The 15,820-nt window shown below is 36.5% G+C and overlaps 1 protein-coding gene across 2 annotated transcripts; it reads left to right on the top strand.

The window, feature by feature from the left end:
- Window positions 1-2,684: 2,684 nt before the first annotated feature.
- Window positions 2,685-15,545, top strand: LOC106135971 (BSD domain-containing protein 1). 2 transcript variants are annotated; one of them, XM_060951205.1, is made up of 9 exons: window positions 2,685-2,853; window positions 4,065-4,161; window positions 5,393-5,509; window positions 6,283-6,340; window positions 7,006-7,103; window positions 8,206-8,420; window positions 10,493-10,612; window positions 11,251-11,342; window positions 11,932-15,545. In XM_060951205.1, the coding sequence occupies exons 1-9, from the start codon at window positions 2,843-2,845 to the stop codon at window positions 12,237-12,239; spliced, it is 1,116 nt and encodes a 371-aa protein (XP_060807188.1). In that variant the 5' UTR covers window positions 2,685-2,842; the 3' UTR covers window positions 12,240-15,545. The 2 variants fall into 2 exon arrangements, with proteins under 2 accessions (XP_060807188.1, XP_060807187.1); XM_060951204.1 differs by having other exon boundaries at window positions 11,929-15,545.
- Window positions 15,546-15,820: the final 275 nt, after the last annotated feature.

Raw genomic sequence — 15,820 nt, 5'->3', positions numbered from 1 at the left:
AAATATTCCTTAGCAGATGTTATCACAAAGTTCAATAACATAAGGGCAAAGGCCGTGGGTTATTAAGTTACAGTCTTGAAAATAAAACAAAAAATAAGTTCGAATTTTAAAAATTTTCGACATGATACCGGCCAGATAGAGTGAAAAATTTAAAAGTATATTTTTCTCATGGCTTGGCAAAGTAAACAAAACAGCGATTAAGGCTAATTACATTAATTTTCGCTGGCAATATTAATTTATAAATTTGTGTGTGGGGAGAGTTATCTTTGATCTCTATGAAGGATTATTCAATAAGCTATTGAAGAGGTTTCGTCGTAATGTACCTACGGGTTAATGCTGGTTAAGATGTTGTTCCAATATAGTGGGGCCACAATGAATTGAGATTGGCTTATCGAATTTTAATAATACCATATTGGTTTGGGTTAATATTACTTTACCAGTAATTAGTAACGAATGTGGACAAAAGCGAAAGAATTATGTAGTTTCCGTCTATGCCTTATCACATTAAACCAATTCTTTCTTTGTGTTAGATAGGTCTATGTGCCACATTTTATTAAAATCAATGCAGGTTTTTTTTCTTTAATGACCAACCTTTCTAATTCCAAATTATTAGTCCATTTATGTATTTATAATGATTTACAGATTGTTTTAATTTTTATATTTTAAAAAATCTAAATTCTGCAAAGTTAATATATATTATGATAATGTCTTAGTTGTCACCTCTGTATCTTGTATTTCAAACAATTTACCTGCATAAATGAAATCCTCAGATAGACTTAATAATAACTTTAAAGTCCTATTCCAATCGTTCGCAAAACGGCTTTAGAATTTACCAACAATTTGAGCCGTCGATCAAAATCAACGCGCCAATTCTCTCGACCGCACACAAAATAAACAAGTGCTCAATATTTGTTTAGCACACCAGCCTCGCTATCAGATTCGCGTGTTTTCCTCGCTTTATTAATAAGTACAGGCAACGAGGTAATGGCCCAAACCACTCGGGTTAAAGCACAGGATGATACTATTTTGGTAACAAATATTTGGGAATCGTCACAAAAAATGTAATCGCCAAATTTCAGATCTTTAGCTGAAGTTTATATTTCAAAGGATACTTTAATTGGTATTACCTACGTCTTACCGTAAGTGTCGGTGGTGGAGTCGTTATGGTGCCTGATTAAAATGCGTGATGCACAAGGAGGTAGGTACAAGTTTCAAATCCCACCTCGGTCATACCAATAACTCTTTTCTGGGCTATGTACAGTGGGCTCAGGAGATAGCTGTGCCACCTCGCCCAGATTGATGTACAAGAGGTGGCCCAGGTTTCATCTCCTGAGCCGTGTGTTTATTCGTTTTAATGCTAACCGATGCTATAACGGTGAGAGAAAAAATCGTCAGGAAACCTGCACTTTCAGGCAGCTACATCGATAAAACCGTGATCCAATACGGGTTAGGTTCCCCTGTTTAGGTTGCGAAGCGCAGATGGGAGTCGTTTAATGTAAAAACCTTACCTAACCCAGGATTATAGGGCACCCTGGGCTCCTCTCCAGGAAGGTGAGGATGTGACCGGGCTAGTAGTAGTAGTAGCTAGTAACTACCCAGTAAGATATAAAGACGTCATATGCGCGTTCCAATTATAAGACAAAAGAAATTTACATAATTATAGTTTCACAAAAACGGTATAGATGTAAAAGGCAAATGAAAACATTTTTTTTAACGGGAATAACTCCCACAGGAACTTATTCTGATTATACACACACTATATACTCGTGGATAATCCACACAAACTTTGATGGAGGCGGCTCAGTGAGCGCCGGCGCACGAGGCGCGGCCGCCGGCTGTGACGTCACGCTCGTGCCGCGCCCCGCCCGCTAGATGGCGCTCTACGATTACACTGTTCAACCGCGTGTGTGGCTCTACAGATTTTTATGAACCTTGTTGAAAAACATGGGTTAAAGTTTGACCAGTCGCTTTGATAGGCAAATTGAAATGTTCTAGAATGTTTTCGATGATTAGGTACCTATTACTTTTATGCTTCCAAGCCAATCTGGTAGTAAAGGAGAACTTAAAGTTTCAGGCTGCTTCTAGCGCCCGCTTTGTTCCCCACCTTAGACTAGTCTGTTTGCTTATCAGAAAAAACGATAAATGTCCCCTAAAGAAGAATGAGATGATTGCGTCGTACCTATGCCCTTCCTGTGGACGTGAGAAGACTTAGGTAATAAGCACTTTTATCAGTTATAACAACAATGTACCTAGTCCAATTTGGGTTAAGTTCTTTTTCTATTATCAGGGTAACTGAGGTTAGGCGGTCCCTTCATTTAATTACTTGACTTGGTATTAGTGGTAATAAGTGAACCCTGGTGTCTTTGTTTTTCGTTTCAGAACCAAACTTGAAAGTTCAAGTAAGAACTCGAAGTTACTAAAAGTACTTTGCTGCCATCTTTTGTGAACTGTGGAAACCTTTCTTGGATCACGTTCCATTCCTGTGAATTTTCATTTTATTTTAATTATATAGCAAGAAATAAATACATAAATTGATGAAATGAATCAAATTACTTACTTAAATACAGACAAAATTTTATAAAATAAAATAATTATTTTAGCACTTTATCAAAAGTATAGGAAACAGAAAGCAAAACTGAAAATAAAATAAAACTTCTTTACATCTTGTTCGTTAGGCACTATTGCTATAAACGGAACGTGAAACCTTATGTCAACGCAAACAAAAACTATGTCAAAATTAATTCTAAATTCCGTGTAAAAACAATAACAATTCACAATATTTACTTTTAAATAGATGTCAATGTGCTCTTATTATTTCATCGTGCAGTGATTTATATCCACGATGGCTGAAAAGTAAGTTTGACCTATATTATTTGAGGTAATTTTGATCCACATAATCTTGGTTTGCTTATCATGAAACTAGTTTATTTTCCAAAGATTGCGCCTTATTTTATAATTTTGCGAAAATAAAGCCTCCGTACTATTGGTAACTGCCTTTTTTTTATTAGATAAATATGTTTGAAGTCAATCTATATCAATAATTTATGATGATTTAGATTAGTTCTGTTGGTATGGTTTATTTATTGAGAGTGCAAATTTCACGCTTGGGTACAATGCAAGCTATTAACGGTACGTTACTATATCGTTGGTCTCGCATTTTATTGTAAATTTTGCGGAAAACGTGACAGAACCACTTGGATAACACGATCATTGTTATCCTGCTCGAAACTGTTAGATTTCAATGTTTTATGTAGCTACTACAATGCTACTGATGATCCGAAACTGTCCTACTTACTTCATTTTATATTAATAAGTTCATCAGTTTTTGTACTCAGGCCAACTATTCATGACCATATGTGGCTTCCCTCTTCTGAAGAAGAGAGAAGTCCTTAATTTTGTTTTGATGGAAAGTCTTAAGGCAAAGATTGTTAAAAGTCCCACCTAGTTTAAAAAGGTATCAAATCAATGCCCAAATCCTTAGGTTGTAAGCCTGGTATGAAAGCCCTTTTATAAAGATTTCCTGAATTCAACATTGAACCATATGTTTTGGAATGGCGTAAATATGATTTATTGAGTTCATCTGGTCACATCATAAATATCAAGAGGTGAATATATTAAATTATATTAAGTTTTTTACTAAGGGACAGGCTTTGAATTCTTCAAACTTGGGACTGTTAGCTCTGTCTACCCTGCAAGGGATATAGACGTGACTATATGTATGTATGTAAGTTTTTTACAAGTCTAGCTTTATATTAATTTTTAGAACTTGATTTTATACAAAAATGTAAAATTTTGATATTGTAAAGTATAAATATAGTATACATGTATACATAGTATAATATACATGTATACATATATACATAGTATACATATAAATGTAGTTTACTTTCTATTTTAATAAATATCATCACACTGAGCAACAATTGATCAGCACAAAAATGTACGAGAGGTTTATTCTTTAACACTTTCTTTTTATTATAAATCCTGTATAACACATATATTATGATAAGTAAATTTGAATCCTGGGCCAAGGCTTGAAGGTATAGTTGTCTTTATGCCATCAGGTCTGGTGAAGCGAGCCCGAGTGAAGCCAGCACTCCCAAGGAGGAGAGAGAGACGGGAAACTGGTGGGACAGCTGGCTGTCCTCTGCCAAGACTAAGGTAGGTTTGGAATCATTAAAATCTTTACAAATATTATTATTATGAGTTTGTTCACAGTGACAGGTTGCTAGCCCAACGTCTAAAAGAAGAATGCATGTTTACAAGCCTTTATTGCCTTTTACAAAATAAAAATTCTTTCACTTTGTTGATGGCTATATCCATACCATGGACAAAACCGTGGCGGGCTGCTAGTAAGAAGTAAATATAAATATTATCATTCTCCTAGCATTGGTCTCAGTTGTATTCTCACCTCTGGAGACTGAAAAACACGTTGCTAAACAAATAAAATAGGAAAAAACCATTACTGCAAGTTGCCTTAAAGTGCAAATTTCTAGTTATCCCTCATCACACATTAATGACAAAGAAAATACGGTAAGTAATAGAGTATTAAATTTGTACCTAATTAATTCCTACTTAACTTCTAAAGCGGTTTTAAAGAAACCACATCAATTATGTGTATGAAGTAACTATAACATGTTTTTGTTTATAAACATAATTGTGTAATATTTTTTTTTTATATCGGACCGTGATAGATAAAGAAATCATATCTTCTGTGACTGATAGTCCAGTTGATTCGCGACTAATATGAGTATTATGCAATGATAAAAACGACAGCAAATATTTATCACTGTGAGTATGAACCAAAGAAGTATGCTGGGATTAATGCAAGTGGAAATATGTAAGCTCTGCCTACCTCTCCGGGCAAAAGGCGTGACTTTATGTTTATATGTTAATGTTACAATTTACCATATAGCTGAACGTGGCCTTTCAGTCGCTTCGTGACTGTTGGCTCTGTCCACCCTATAAGGGATTCACACTTGATTGTATATGTATATGTTACGAATTATGTACGTAGAAGTACATGTATGTATATGGAATGACCTGCAAATGATAATGTTGGAAGTGGACAATAAAAATTGATTAAACAAGGAATGGTTCTTGAAAAATTCTTGGCTTCATAAAGATGCATCATTGTTATGGTGACACTCACTAATATGTAATACCCGCCTGATTTGAAGATACTATAATAAAATAAATGCGAAAGTAACTTTGTCTGTCTGTCACGCTTTCACGCCTTAACCACTGAACCGATTTTGATAAAATTTGATACAAAGATAGAGTTGACACTGAGCAAAAACACTTTTTGTTTCGAAAAAACCCAAGCCGACTAAATCGCGGGAAAAACAAGTATAGTCTATAAATTTAATTAAATTTTCTTTATATATTACAGTCGGCTGAAGTGTATTCAATGGTGAAGAAGGATCTGGACGAAATCGGGAGCGCGGTGAAGAGTGAAGCCACACATGTCTTCAGCACCACTTCCAGCGTCATCGGGAAGACTTTGAAGGTAACTTTGATCAAACAAAAACAACTTGGTTAGACTGGCAAAGACATATGTCGAGAAGTACACCTTAGTACATAATCGTGGAAAAGGTTAAAATCTATACCTACTAATATTATAAAGAGATTTGTATTTTTGCTTGTAACGAATAGACTCGAAATCTGCTGGACTGGTTTTGAGGAAATTTGGCACAACAGACCTTCATGAGAAACAAAGCCTTTTTAGCTGTTCTGTAAGCTAGTGGAAATTCCAACACGAACGAGAACAAAGTTTAACGCGGACGAAGCTGCGGTTAACAGTCATCATCATCCTATTAATTGTTTCTTCCTTAGCGCCCTGTAGAGCCCGGGGTCCGGCTGTGATCGTGAACCAGAACGTAAGTTAGGTTAGCTACTATATCGTCTGACCTCCATGACAACTGACAGGTGTCTAGTATATATATAAATTGTTTGACATCTGGCAGTGCCGTGTGGTTCCCGGCACCAATACAAAAAAGAATAGGACCACTCCATCTCTTTCCCATAGCTGTCGTAAAAGGCGACTAAGGGGTAGGCTTAAAAACTTGGGATTCTTCTTTTAGGCGATGGGCTAGCAACCTGTCACTATTTGAATCTCAGTCCTATCTTAAAGCCAAATAGCTGTACGTGGCCTATCAGTCTTCACAAGACTGTAGGCTCTGTCTACCCCGCAAGGGATATAGACGTGATTATATGTATGTATGTTGACATCTGATGATGTGCTGGTTCATCTATTGTAACTGTATTTCTTTTTTTGTTTAGTTGGACGAACCAGAATCTCCAGCGAATGTAATGAAGAAAAGTCTAAGCACTTTCATTGGTAAGCGTAACAGTTTTCATAATTTATCTTTTGTCAAAAGGTCTTATGTTAAACGCGCACGTACGTTTATTACGTGTATTCTTTTTATGAATAGTATAATGCACCGTGTGGTTCCCGGCACCAATACAAAAAAGAATAGGACCACTCCATCTCTTTCCCATGGATGTCGTAAAAGGCGACTAAGGGATAGGCTTACAAACTTGGGATTCTTTTTTTAGGCGATGGTTTAGCAACTAGTCACTATTTGAATCTCAATTCTATCATTAAGCCAAATAGCTGAACGTGGCCATTCAGTCTTCAAGACTGTTGGCTCTGTCTACCCCGCAAGGGATATAGATGTGACCATATGTATGTATGTTATACACATATTTCGCCAAGTCTTAAAAACCCCTTCCCTTCAAATCCCACCTCTGTCATGTACCTACCAATGACCATTTTCGAAGTTATGTACATTAGATTGCATACTAACCGATGCTCTTACGGTGAGGGAAAACATCGTGAGTGATCTGCTTATTCAAGACTCCCAAGTTTGTAAGCCTTTTACGACATCCATGGGGAAGAGATGGAATGGTCCTATTGTTTTTTGTATTGGTGCCGGGAACCACACGGCACTGTATGTATGTATACATGTGTATAATAATAACAAGGTATTTACTGTTGTGCAGGTCAAGTGAGCACAGCATTGAACCCGGAGCCCGACGATGACGATGACACAGAGGTCATCCTCTCTTCAGGAGACACCACCATGCTCACCACCTATAAGGTATGTTATCAAATTTTTTCTCTTGTCTATACTTAATATTATAAAGCTGAAGAGTTTGTTTGTTTGAACGCATTAATCTCAGAAACTACTAGTTCGAATTGATAAATTCTTTTTGTGTTTAGTAGACCATTTATCGAGGAAGGCTTTAGGTTGTTTATCATCACGCTGCAACTATTAGGAGCGAAGGAATAATGGAAAATGTGAAAAAAAAAAACGGGGAAAATTATTGAGGGCTTCAATGATGCCCAAAATAACTTTTCCACGTGGAAGAAGTCGCGGGTACAGTCAGTACATACATAAGTAGGTTTTATATACCTAAACATGTTGAATTTAAGAAATTTTCACAGCATTTTTGGACCATGTAACTAAGTAATCCTTTAAAACAAAAAGCAGTAAGTGAAAAATTTCTTTTTACTCTCCCGAGCTAATTGATTGATCAGCTGGATCAGTCTTAAACCCACTCAGTTTTATCATTCAAATGTGCCGTGCAAATTTCTATGTCATATAAAAATTCACTCTGTACAAATAATACCTACACATAAATACATACATATAATCACGTCTATATCTCTTGCGGGGTAGACAGAGCCAACAGTCTCGAAAAGACCGAATGGCCACGCTATTTGGCTTAATGATATCTAGCGATTATGTGCCTGAAAATAAACCATACATACATACATAAAATCACGCCTCTTTCACGGAGGGGTAGGCAGAGACTACCTCTTTCCACTTGCCACGATCTCTGCATACTTCCTTCGCTTCATCCACATTCATAACTCTCTTCATGCAAGCTCGGCGGTTTCGGGCATAAATAATTAATAGTACCGTGTGGTTCCCGGCACCATTACAAAAAAGAATAGGACCACTCCATCTCTTTCCCACGGATGTCGTAAAAGGCGACTAAGGGATAGGCTTATAAACTTGGGATTCCTCTTTTAGGCGATGGGCTAGCAACCTGTCACTATTTGAATCTCAATTCTATCACAAAGCCAAACAGCTGAGCGTGGCCTATCAGTCTTTTCAGGTGGCTCTGTCTACCCCGCTAGGGATATAGACGTGAACATATGTATGTATTATTAATAAACTATATTTCTCCCAACAGCAAGAACTAGAAGCTTTGCAACGCGTCGACGCCACTTTCATAGTGCCGGCGGACAGCCAAGAGTTCCACGCGTGGCGCTCCAGCCTGGAGAGCGCGGACGCGGCGGTGCTGTCGCACGCGGCGGCGCTGCGGCGGCTGGGCGCCAGCCCGCGGCTGCGCGCGCAGTACGACAGGCTGGTGCCCGACGCGGTGGCGCACGCTGACTTCTGGGAGAGGTGACCAGATTAAATAAATATCCTACTACTATTATAAAGGCGAAAGTTTGTATGGATGTATGGATGTTTGTTACTCTTTCACGCAAAAACTACTGAACCGATTACCATGAAATTTGGTATGTAGGTAGCTTTTTATCCCAGAGTTCCCGCGGGATTGATAGGGTTTCCATGCGGACGAAGTCGCGGGCGGCCTCTAGTATATTATGTATCTTATATATGAAATTCTCGTGTGACAATGTTTGCTCCCGTAGGAAACGGCTTGACCGGTTCTCATGAAATTTTGTGAGCATATTGAGTAGGTCTGAGAATTGGCCAACATCTATTTTTCATATACGTGATAAGGGTTGTCCACACTTAACATTTAACTTGAAATAACTTTAAAATTATTTATATGGCAATACAAGGTTTGCCGGGATAGCTAGTATACCTATATAAACTAATGTGGCGGGAGCGATGATTCGGCTCGACCGCCACCAAAGGGAAGATCTTCCGCCAGGCTAAGTGTTATGCCTGGGGAACCTCGCGACAGACGATGTTGTGTCGGAGGTTGTATATATAGCTCCAATCCGTGAAATCTTTGAAATCGCGATTTAGTTTCCTCGCTGCTATTGGTTGAGCGCGTCAATTTCTTCGCGATGACTGACAGTTGTTGTGTGATTGGTTGTTGTGACGAGTGGCGCAGAGATGTCGCCACACTATAATATTATAAAGCTGAAGAGTTTGTTTGTTTGTTTGAACACGCTAATCTAAGGAACTACTGGTTCGAATTGAAAATATCTTTTTGTGTTGAATAGACCACTTATCGAGGAAGGCTTTAGGCTATATAACATCACGCTGCAACTTTTAGGAGCGAAGAAATAATGGAAAATGTAAAAAACAAAACGGGGAAAATTATTCATCCTTGAGGGCATCAATAATGCCCAAAATAACTATTCCACGCGGACAAAGTCGCGGGCACAGCTAGTATATATATATATATATATTATATACTAAGTGTCAAATTCTTGGGTCTACTTAATGCTATAGTTAGCTTAGAGAAAGCGTACTCAGCTTTCGGGACTGTCCTGTCTACCTCGTGAGGAATAGGCTATTTGACAAAGTTCTAAAAACTATCTTAGGGTATTTATTTGTTTATAAGGAGCCCTACAAAAATACTTTTCTGCCTTTATTACAGCTATTTTATTAAAAAATCTAAAAAGAAAATGAAATATTCAAATATGCTGCCAAAACGCGACTTTTAGCAATATGGCGGCCATGGCATGCAGTGACGTAAATTTCGTGTAAATATCATACAAAGCTTGTTGGTGTTTCGAAAAGTTTTTATTTTCTCTTGTTTTATTTAACTTGTGCCACGTCATATGTGTGAAAATTATTAAAATGAGTTCCTATAAATGTTGTGCAGTGCCTCAATGCACTAATACAACAATAAAATCTCCTACGAAACTGTTTTTTTCTATGCCGATGGATTTGAATATTCGCAAGAAGTGGTTTCAGATTAAGATCTAAGATATACTTACATTGATGTTTTCACATACCTCAGTTCGGCAGCATAGAAATCTGGATTGTTTTTGAAGAAGACGCCAACCATTATTGCGTCCACTTTTGGTACCTTTCGACTGTCAGCTTTCGCGGAATTGGTTTCCATTATTAAATACCTATGTTATCTGAGTAATCCTGAGCGATCAAACACTTATAAAATCTTGAAAAATAATAGCGAACACTAAGGAATGGTACGATCCACAGTCTGTTTATGGATAATTGACGTCATAATAGAAATAGCCAATCACGTTCGTTTTTAGTCACGTGACAGCTGCATGAAAAACCCTAATTTTCTGAGACGGATTTTGTTAAAATAATGCAATATTTTTATCTCGCGTTAATACAAATCGCTCCAAAAAAATAATATTAAGACTGATGACATAAAAGAAATGTATATTTTTATTACAGTCAAATAGCCTATTAAGACGTGATTATTTGTATATGTAATTGTATGAAATATCCAAGGCTTATACATATGTATGTATACAAGACTTGAATGACTGAAGTTAATTGATATTTTACCTGTTCCCCAGGTACTTGTTCCGCGTGGCCCTCCTACAGGATCGTCTGGCGGCCGCGTCCCGGAAACCGGCCGTTTGTCCCACCACCGATGATCCAGTACTCAAACACCTACCACTGCAGCCTATACAACAGTCAGTATTAGCTAATACTAGGGTAGTATGTAGTCAGTGGTAGCTATTACTAGGGTTGCACGTAGTCAGTGCTAGCTATTGCTATAGTAATTTGTAGTCAGTACTAGCTATGACTAGTTTAATATGTAGTCAGTACTAGCTATTACTAGGGTTGTATGTAGTCAGTACTAGCTATTACTAGGGTTGTATGTAGTCGGTACTAGCTATTATTAGGGTAGTATGTAGTCAGTACTAGCAATTACTAGGGTTGTATGTAGTCGGTACTAGCTATTACTAGAGTTGCATGTAGTCAGTACTAGCTATTATTATTTGTGAACTGTACAGGATATCAGTTGGTAGTCGAATCGATTAAATGCCCGATTAAAATGCGCATGAATGGAGTGAATGAATCTTTTCTGAGTTACGTACATTAGTTTGAGTGCCAACCGATGCTCTTGGGGTGAGACAAAACAGCGAAAGGAGACGAGCACATTTAGACATCTGGATAGAAAGACAAGAAGAAATCGGGATATAAATTCATTAAGGCTTTAGCAGAATTTTATATTTTAGCAGATTGTAAAGATATGCAATGTTTAAAAAACAAATTTGCCTTCTACTTTGGTTTCTTATTGATTAATAAATATATTTTTTGTTGACAGAAGTCCGAAAAAAGTCCTCTCAGGGATAGACAGTGATCCGCCCTCAACGTATGAAAGCCCCGATGTAGATGACGGCGTCACTTGGGATAATGGTAAGGTATTTCGTTTTTTTTTATATAAAAGATTTGAGTGCATCTGACCGCAATTTGCCTGGTGGTCAGAAAGATAAGGCCTAAAGTAGCGGCGGGCTCAAATAGTGCCTATTCACTCTTGCCTTGAAAATCACAAAGTTAATTGAACTCGGGAAAAGACGCGCGTGGAGTGAATTCTAAATCACAGCCGTATGATAAAAGATTTGGCTAATCGCAAGGTTAGAAGGGTGGAGATATCGACCATGTACGGGTGGAATCCCTGCCCGAGCCTCGTCATTTTTGTCACATCAGCTATTTTGTTTTATTGTGAATTAGCATTGCCCGCAACTCCGCTTGCGTAAATTGAGTTAATTTCCGTACCCCTCGGAAATTTTTGGAATTCCACTCTGTGCACCTAGACCACATAAATAGCTTACATAAGCACATTGGTTACTTATTTGGTCTAATTTAAAATTTCTAGACCAATTTCTACCTAACGGAAGAGTTATGTACACTTGTAGATTTTTCTACTAAAGTTTAACTGAATTGCCTTTATCTTCTTTAATCTATCCTTTTATTCATTTTAATTTGTTATCTTTCCTTCCAGAAGATTTCGCAAACGATGTAGAACTAACAGAGGAACAGCAAACGCTCCTTCTAGAGGAGTACGAACGGGAAATAACATCGAAGAAACTCAAACCGCCGCGCGACACCAACGACAACGCACAAACCAGAGACAAACTCAACAACAAAGTTAAAGACAAGACGTCAAAATCTCCCAAAAAGAAGGCAGACGATTGCGGGAATAATATAGTGGAAGATCATTTTGCTGAAAAGGAGAGTGATGATGGAAGCGCGAATTCAGACGAAAGTTGGGAGAAAGAGTTTGAGTTAGACGATGTGGACGTAAAAGCCTGAATCCGGCCATAGACAGCATAGAACGTGAGTGGCGTCTTTATGGTTTTTGATCTGCAGTCATTTCTTTATGAAAAAATTTATTTGTTGAAAATATTTCTTTATCCATATTTTTTATATATTTTATAGTGATTTAGAATTTTTTTAATTGTTAAAATTAAGATGTTTTTATGTCTAAAATAAAAGAAAATTATATTCTAAAAAGAGGAAAATTTACTTGTTATAAATTACACTACAACAAAAGTTATCTATTGATTAAATAATGACCGAAATCAGAAATCCTAAAGCGTCACAGCGTTAGTAGGTTACTGTTATTATCGAATCGTAAGCGAAAATCAATCACTCGGCTCAATCATGCCTTTTATAGGAACGGCTAGCCATTACAAAACACCTGACAGTATATACGGCATTTCATTGGCGCATTGTTGCACAGACAATACAAGCCTCTTCTGATTGAATGAATGATTAATTCATAAAACGTCGTTCATTAAAAGTGTAACAATTGTCAAAAGATATATATTGTTGAGAAAGATAGTATTTGACATATTTATGTATCGTTAGGCTAAGTGCACATTCAGTTTGTATTCTTATACCCCAATAAGTGCACATTAATTGTTTATCCCTAAATTATCCCAATATTTTGTTTTTGTAACAAAACAATCCTTCTCATATCCGACTCTCATACCCATGAATGCCAAAAATGAACCTTTTTTTTGGTAAGGTTAAATATGATGTTTGAAATCGTAAGGTATGAACACTTTCTTGAACAAAGATATTTTACACTAGTATAAAATCTTTGTTACTTCGTACAAGTACTTCAATATCCAAACTCTGAGCAGAAATATTCACCACTTATGATCCGTCTCTTTTCGAAGTTCAGACAATTGCACAACTAGACAATGATAGCAAGATATTCTTTTTTTTTTTTGAGTTTGCTTAATTTACATAGCGTAAATATTATAAATTATGTCAATTTTTGGCGGCGATTAAAATGCGAATGATTGGAATGTACTTAGGATTTTTCAATATTTTATCCGTCTCATCGAAGGACCATGTAAATGATGATGATACTTATCATGTTGTCTTAAAAGGATAAAAAGAAGTATATTTCATGTGGCATTCGGGATTTAAAACGCGTATATATGCCGTGCGTGCGGGTGCCGTGTGGTTCCCGGCACCAATACAAAAAAGAATAGGACCACTCCATCTCTTTCTCATGGACGTCGTAAAAGGCGACTTAGGGATAGGCTTACAAACTTGGGATTCTTTTTTAGGCGATGGGCTAGCAACCTGTCACTATTTGAATCTCAATTCTATCATTAAGCCAAATAGCTGAATGTGGCCATTCAGTCTTTTCAAGATTGTTGGCTCTGTCTACCCCGCAAGGGATATAGACGTGACGATATGTATGTATGTATGTATATATGCAAATTGGTGTTAAATGTATATTTCATCTTAACAGCCAAGCATTTAATCAGCACTTTAAATGACTTTATATTTTATGCATAGATAACCATTCCAACGTCCCGTTTATCTCATATTGTAATTAATATGCATCTTGTACCCTCCTATAATCATGTATGTAGTACTTTTTATTTTCACTTATATGACTAAATGTAACTGCCTTTTTGCAGTCGAGTGAAAGAATATATTTACATCAAAAAGCTTTATTCATTTTCGGTATAAAATATACACTGGAACCTGGTCTTTAATGAGTCACTTTGCTATCTTCTCGCGATTTCGAGCCCCTTTTTAACCTACTTCTTAAAAGAGGTTGTTAATGTTACTGTTTCTTGTTTTTCCGTACCCTGCCAGTCGGGCGAATAAAGGTCATAACCCACTTAAAAGACTACACTCTACAGTTATTTCAAATATAAGCTTTAAGGGGTCTATTCACGAAACTTGATAAGGCATATGTTTTATCAATTTTCTCTTTTGTTATCTGAAATAATAGAGAGAAATAAAACATATGCCTTGTCAACGTTCGTGAATAAAGAGGCAAAACATGTGTCCTATAAACATAATTTACAATTACAAATAAACATAATTTACAATTACAAAAAGCTTTGCCCCCTTGAACGCAGTAGGTACCTATTACGACAATTTTATTAAGCATAGGGAGATTCATATTGAAGTGGCTCATTAAAGTTGTATGATAAAATTATTTAACGTACGAAGCGGTACAATAACGTGTAAAGTGTGATATCCCATAAGATAGGATTATTTTTCGATATAGTATAAGTAGTTATAGTTAAATTTTCAAGCTTTTTCAATGAGAGTAGCGACGTGCGATCATTTTTATTTTCGGCGAGTTTTTTCGTGCAATAGTGTGTTAATGTTCTGTGATTCACGCGAAAATCATTTGTTTGGTTAATATGTAAGACCGTCATCATACACTCCACCAAACGGCTCCTAACTTACTAGAGATTTTTACCTACCAAAATTGATACATATGTAATATTTCAAAACAACAATGTATGTTGGTATGACAGTAAGAAACCCGCTTTCGTCTATTTACAAAGCTAAACTTTGAAAACGTAAACGATGTTTACGTTGTAATATTTACCAAAATTTTGTTTTTTTTTTTACTTTTGCTGTATAGGAGTCCCTAGTTTTCGTACAAAGTATATATTTTTGATCCATACTTTATAACTTAACCTGGATTAGTATAATGACAACATGGACCCTACAATACCCAATGGAAAAGATTGCAAATTGACAAGAGGCAATTCGGCGAAAATCCGCGCCCGTCCATTAAGTATCATATTTATCAAGTACTTATATGTTCATATGAAATAGATACTTTACTTTATGATTCGTTTACCTTAAATCACGTTAAGGAATATGTGACATAGATATCACTCTACGAGGCTGATATTTGTCGATTGTCTCTTTCCAAAAACCGATCCGCATTCATTTCTTGATATTTTTGACATAACAACCCGAATTTTTTTTACCGTACAGTCGGCCACATAAAAATCTACTTTATACATATTACTTAAAGTAGACGTATCGAAAGTGGTACTTATCCTTTTTATGTGGCCGACTGTACTTACATAATAATGTCTAATCGTGTTGGACTTCGATCTTCTTATTACTGTTTATTTAGATGTTTCTTTAAAGTTTTCGCGTTTCGTTACAGAAATGTATTTTTAGACGATCTAATTATATTTCGACATTTTTATTTTAAATTTATATTAAATAGGTTAGAAATGGATTGTCACCGTGTATCGAGATGGCATTAGGTTTCGTTATGTTTGTGTAAATTATGATTATAATAATATGAAATAAAAGTTATTAAAAATCGTATTTATTGTGTTATTATTATTAACCTTGATATTGCAACTAATACTTGAATATGAAATAGAACTAAAATTTATCCTGGGTTCGACTCCGCGGCGAGGTCATGTTAGGAAACGGTTTTCCGAATGAGTATCCACAGATATAGAATAAGTCTGATTTATTATCATATTTAGGTACCCAACGTGTGCCGTGTGGTTCCCGGTACTAATACAAAAAAGAATAGAACCACTCCATCTCTTTCCCATGGATGTCGTAAAAGGCGACTAAGGAATAGGCTTACA

The sequence above is a fragment of the Amyelois transitella genome, chromosome 24, assembly GCF_032362555.1.
Source record: "Amyelois transitella isolate CPQ chromosome 24, ilAmyTran1.1, whole genome shotgun sequence".
Classification (NCBI taxonomy): domain Eukaryota; kingdom Metazoa; phylum Arthropoda; class Insecta; order Lepidoptera; family Pyralidae; genus Amyelois; species Amyelois transitella.
Note: the sequence above shows the minus strand (reverse complement) of the source record. Positions and strands in the feature narration are given on the sequence as shown.

Bases quoted from the DNA above. Each gene is read 5' to 3' on its own strand.
- LOC106135971 (XM_060951204.1), top strand. The intron at 6,341-7,005 runs GTAAGCGTAACA...ACTGTTGTGCAG, and splicing joins AAGTCTAAGCACTTTCATTG to GTCAAGTGAGCACAGCATTG. The intron at 7,104-8,205 runs GTATGTTATCAA...TTCTCCCAACAG, and splicing joins CCATGCTCACCACCTATAAG to CAAGAACTAGAAGCTTTGCA.